The sequence below is a fragment of the Leptopilina heterotoma genome, unplaced genomic scaffold (genome assembly GCF_015476425.1).
Source record: "Leptopilina heterotoma isolate Lh14 unplaced genomic scaffold, ASM1547642v1 Lhet_332, whole genome shotgun sequence".
In the NCBI taxonomy this organism is placed as follows: domain Eukaryota; kingdom Metazoa; phylum Arthropoda; class Insecta; order Hymenoptera; family Figitidae; genus Leptopilina; species Leptopilina heterotoma.
In genome coordinates, this window is record NW_025111023.1 from 300,014 (window position 1) to 306,013 (window position 6,000).

General features: G+C 29.4%; 1 protein-coding gene across 1 annotated transcript in view; it reads left to right on the forward strand.

The window, feature by feature from the left end:
• Positions 1-4,374, forward strand: part of LOC122505034 (RING-box protein 1A) — a 48,482-nt gene extending 44,108 nt beyond the window's left edge. Inside the window, exons 4-5 of the mRNA XM_043616447.1 lie at positions 1,861-1,946; positions 4,017-4,374. Coding sequence (XP_043472382.1) covers positions 1,861-1,946; positions 4,017-4,029 — 99 coding nt within the window. The 3' untranslated portion in view covers positions 4,030-4,374. The remainder of the gene's footprint in view (positions 1-1,860; positions 1,947-4,016) is intronic.
• Positions 4,375-6,000: the final 1,626 nt, after the last annotated feature.

The following is a 6,000-nucleotide window of genomic DNA, read 5'->3' on the forward strand; positions in this document are numbered from 1 at the left end:
TTGAGAAAAAAATATGTTTAACCGAATTCTCAAGGTCATAGGTAAATCTTCCGTGGAATTGCCCCTATACATTTTCGTTAAAAACAGGTTTTTCATTGTTCTCAATCATTTTTAACATTAATTTGTTGGTCTAAAAAAATATTCGTCTTTTGGACTAAGAAATTTTTGCTAATTAATTAAGAGGGTGATCCACTTTTTAAAAAAATGTCAAAAAATTTATGTTAAAAACACATTTTTCATTGTTCTAAATCATTTCAAACATTAATTTTTTGTTGCAAAAAATTTTTTAAATTTGGACTTAGAAATTTTTGCTAATGAAACTAGGAAGCCCAGGTAGGGCCTGGGTTGGAGCTGGGTGGGTCAGCCCACATTAAAATTGCAATATCTGCTAGTGTTTAGCACCAACTTAAACGAAGCTTAAAATCAGCGAACGAAATTAAAGAATATATTTTACTAATGATAATTATATTGCAGTCTGTATCTGTTTAAATAAATAAATAAATGTTACTGTTTTATTAACTTTTGTGACAAATTACTTAGAAATTTGCAGTTTTTTTTTCTAATTTTGCGATTATTACACTTGAGTAGTAAAATATGAAGATAATTTTAACAGTTCAGTTATTTGTTTTCTGATTTATGTCAAACAATAAATTGTTTAAACAAATATGATTATCAATAATTTTATAAATATTAATTGAGAATATTTATCAATTTTTACATGTTTTTCATGTATCAATTTTGACACTTTATTTTCCTAAAAATTTTTCTAAGTCATAACTGGATCTCCTAGTTAGTACAAAGTTAGGACCAGCCTAGGATATATAAAAAGGGGTTGCCAAGTTAGGTCTAAGCTAGGGCCAATAATCATTTTAGGCATAGCATGGTGATTTCTACACGGGTTGGATGAATTTACTTAAAATTAGTTACTCGGAGGTTTTTTAGGTTGCTGATTACGAATTTGAGGTCAGTTTTTAAAAATTCAAAATGGCGGATCCAATATGGCGGACATGGATGTTAAAAATGTAGTGGATTCTATTAAAACATTGTATATAGGGTTTTTCAGGGTCGCTGATTACAAATATAAAGTCAGTTTTTAATCATTCAAAATGGTGGATCCAATATGGATGCTGTGTCGCGCCTCTCCGTTCTCTAATACAAATACTGTAAATACTTACCTTCATTGGTGCTTTTTTAATACCAGAATTAAAAATAGAGGGATATGTATTACAATACCTAACAGCCAGTAAAACCAACTGCAAAATTCATTTGAACATTGTTTAAATAATAACATTTATAAGGTAACTTGCCGCAAATAACTCAAGGTGTGAGTTTTACGTCAAAATCAACTATACGCGAAACTGACAAGGTTAAACCTCCGATACAGCAATAAAAACAATTTTTAATGGATGAAATATTCTTAATCAAACAAAATAGATATCATAAATCATAAAATCACAACAACAACTAATATTTGAATACTTCGATTTTCTGACATTTGACCAGCTAGAATCGGCTCTCAGACCACTGTGTGCCACTAATTTGAAAAATAAATTTTTTTACAACAAAAAGTTTCCATTTCGTGAGATTTCCCCAAATTAAAAATCGAAAATTCGTTTATTTTGTACTTTTTTCGATTATCCGGATAGGTGCCTGCATCCATTAGTCCGGATAATGGGGTCTCTACTGTACCAATATTGAATTTCTAATTGACGGACTGGATGCTGTAAGGGGATACGCACCATTTACTTAACATGGCGCGCATCCCGTTATAACATCCAGTTTCTTAATTGCAAAAGTTAACTTCTGATTTAATTATTATTTAATTTTGAGAATGTATTTCTAATTGAATTGATGTTTTAGCATGCATTCCACTTTCATTGTATTTCCCGTTGGCTGAAGACTCGTCAAGTTTGTCCACTTGATAATCGTGAGTGGGAATTCCAAAAGTAAGAATTTGCATTTCGTAATTTTTATTTTCTGTGCGATTCCATGGGAGATTTTAGTTTTTTCGGAGTAAGTAAACCAATTGCAACGAAACTTAGGAATTTTAATCTACACATAAAAAGAAATATTTCCACCAAATATTACGTCAAAATATTCAGTAGTTTTTGAGATGTCAAAATTTTGGAAAAATTTTGAAATCGTTATATCTTTTTTCCATCTTAACCAAATCACTTAATTCTTTTTGGAAAAAATTCAGCATAAAAAAACGAACAAATTTTATCTATTATGTTTATACAAAATTTTTATAAACAAAAAAGTTATTAAATAATATATGAATAACTTTTGAATAGCTTGACGGAATTGAATGAAACAAACACTAAAATAATCTTACCATTATTTTCTTTAAAATTCCGAAAAAAAACCTGGCAACGAGAATGTCTTCATAATTATAATATTTTAAATATTTTTGTTCACTTTTGATCGTAAACATTAGAAGTTTCTGCAACTTTACGTGCAAATTTAGGTGCGCGCGCAGACCTCTTTTTCTAATCATCTGCGAATTTCCGGTTTCATAGAGAGAGGTCTGCGCGCGCACCTAAATTTGCACGTAAAGTAGCAGATACTTCCAATGTTTTCGCTTAAAAGTGAACAAAAATATTAAAAATATTATATAAAGACATTCTCGTTGCCAGGTTTTTTTTCGGAATTTTAAAGAAATCAAAGGTAAGATTATTTTAGTGTTTGTTTCATTCAATTCCGTCAAGCTATTCAAAAGTTATTCAATTATTATTTAATAACTTTTTTGTTTATAAAAATTTTGTATAAACATAATACAAAAAATTTGTTCGTTTTTTTATGCTGAATTTTTTCCAAAAAGAATGGGGATCACTATACGTAAAGCTAATCTTAGATGGCAGCACCATAGCAAGATTTGTCTAGCGCTTAATTTTTGATTTCGCGAAAAGTCACATTTGTTTTACAAACAAATGGACGAAGTAAATAAATACTTTTTGTGGAATTGTGAAAAGTTAAAAATTAAATTACTTGAGCGAGGAATTTGTGTCACAGGAAAAAAGACGGTTTTGCAAGTCACAGGCAGTATCGAAAAAGTATAGATAAAAAAAATTGAGGTTATGTTGCCTGCCATTAAAAATATTGTAAACACATTTTAATTTTGAATCTCCCAACATCTTTAAATAGTTTTCCGTACTTTATTATAACCAATATTTCTGATCTAATAATTTTATTCGTCATTTACATAAACAAAAACCATTTATATTGTTTAATTAATATTATGCAACAAATCACATTTAAAATTTTGCGCCATAAAATCTTATAGTGGTGCTGCACTCTACTGGTCAAGTTTGGCTGTGTGGAACCCCATTAAGTGATTTGGTTAAGATGGAAAGAAGATATAACGATTTCAAAATTTTGGCATCTTAGAAACTACTGAATATTTTGACGTAATATTTAGTGGAAATATTTCTTTTTATGTGTAGATTAAAATTCCTAAGTTTCATTGCAATTGGTTTACTTACTCCGAAAAAACTAAAATCTCCCATGGAATCGCACTTCTTTTCAACTTTTTTATAATTGGTAATTTATATGAGGAGTAAGTTTTCAAAACCTCATAAATCCAAATTTTGTCATTTCGAGAAATTTAAACAAATGACAATTCTCACATAACCATTAAAATGAACTTTAATGCAGAAAAATTGTAATAAATAATTCATTTTTAAGTATTTTTCATATTTAAAACGCTCTGTTTGTAATTAAAGTCTATTGTAATAAGGGAATTTAAAGGTTTTTGTAATTTTGTCTAATAAAAAAATTAAAATTAAAAATCATCAAGGTTAGGCCAAAATATTTTTTAAATTGAAAATTCTTTGGTAATAAATTTTTTTTATATTGAACAGTGATAAATCGATTTCTAAGGATTTTAGTATTTTAAATATGTGTTTATCTCAATTTTATTGAAAAATGAATTTATCAACTTCTGAAAAATTGCTCCTCATATAAACACTTTTCTTTAATATTATAAAATACTACAACTGTAAAATTAATGTTTTTAGATATGGACACTAGTCAAAGGAACTTCAAACTTCTTGGACAACTGGGATGAGAAGAACTTAAAATGTTTGCTCATCTTAATGTGTAATGAAAAGTTTAATTTCTCTTTTTTTAAACTGAATTCTAAAATACATTTGTAAAGACTTTTGCTCTTTGAAAATTTAATATTTTTGCTTCAAATAATTCTCTTTGTTGACTCATTTGTTTTTAGAAAAAAGTAACTCATATGAGAAAATAATTGTGGACGATAATTTATGTTTGTTTACGTGTATGTATTATGTAAGGAAAATAATTTATCGAATAGAAAGAAAATTGAGTCTAAAGAGAAAATAAAATGCAATACTTGCAACGTTATGGAAATTTTTGAGTTCTTTTGTAAAAAGAATGAAAAATATTTCATTCAAAAAATAACTTTCATTGAATAATTAAATTTTTTAACAAATTATTACACTCTTGTGTTTTGTCTATCTAACTAAAAAAGGAAAACATTTTTGTCTCAGAAAATCTTGAAAGGAAATGAAGAGAAAGCTGAAATTTATTAAGATCCTAAATAGCATAATAGCATGCTGTTAGGTGATTAGAGAGATCCACGGTAGAAGTTAAGAAGTAATTTCGTAGAAGGACGATTAACAAAACTATTTGAAAATGGATTCAAGCACAACTCCGCGAACATGCACGTCTTTTCCTTTCTAAGCTTTTTTCATTGGAACCCAGATGATCAGATTATCCCGTCTTACAGGGGCTTCTCGTTGGAAAATTTTTGTCCTTCCTTAGTACTGTTGGGCGATTCAGAACTTAAGCTTCTTCTCTGATTCGTCATCGTGTTTTTTCTATCAAGACTTATTCTATTTTTATTTTCAATTTTTTTTATAGAAAAAAATGGGAAGCAAACATTTTTTCTTATAATATTTCAAAATTCATAAGAATTTTCAAACAAAAAATTATTGCTCAATGTACAATAAATTAATTGAATTTTAGAGAGAAATTCAAAGTCGAGATAGACAATACTTATCATGTCGGGAAACATAGAATGCGACGACCTGGCTTCTAATCCGGGTATGTAGCGAAAATTACATCCTCACAGACCAAATGACATTTACTAGGAGCTTAGGAGCCACCGCGCATTACCGAGTCTCTCTTCGTCGCTTGGTTTTAACGAGAGATAGTTAAATTAAAATTTTTTAAACACTTATCCTCATCACCTGAGCACCTGAGAGAGATTATTATAGTGTATCGTTTAAATTCTTGTTCATTTAACTATTTTCTTTCACAACATAATTTTTTAATAATTGAAAAAATTATTCAGGGGTGGCAACCTAAACGTATTTAAAATCTTTTATTTTAAAACCTAAATTTAGTTGTTTTGGTTTTTAATATAAAAGTAAAACTGAGGGTGAGGGTGAAGTCCCATGGCAGCGTTTTGCGTTGCGTTTTGTAACTAGCCCATGAGTGCAAATATAGCAAACATAAATCTCCATCTCTCTCACACTCATTGCCTAGTTACAAAACGCAACGCAAAACGGTGCCATGGGACTCCATCCTGAGTGGAACTAAAAATTGGACAACTGCGGGGTTGCACTCGCATTGAAATGACGGGTTCCGTACATCAATATTACAATCATTTGGTACAAAAAATAAATGAAAAAGAAGTATATATTGAAGTATGGTATGTCTAATATTGTAAGCAATAAGTAGAGGAACCAAAATTGCTGATCAAAAATAATTAATTTTAAAAAAAAATTTTAAATTGGTTTTCAAAAATTTTCTTAAATGGTAATGAATGTTTGAAAGAAATTCGGGAACTGTATTAGAAAAAGCTATAAATAGTCCATTAGTCTCTTTTTCATTACTTTCTCATGTAAAGTTCATGGCACTGGCCGCAACTGTTTCTGAAATTTTCGGGAACTCGTCAAGGAATCTTGGTGCGCAGAAACTGTGCGCACCAGTCTCAACAAGTCTCACCGTCAGTAAGACTTGCGTGCCTTA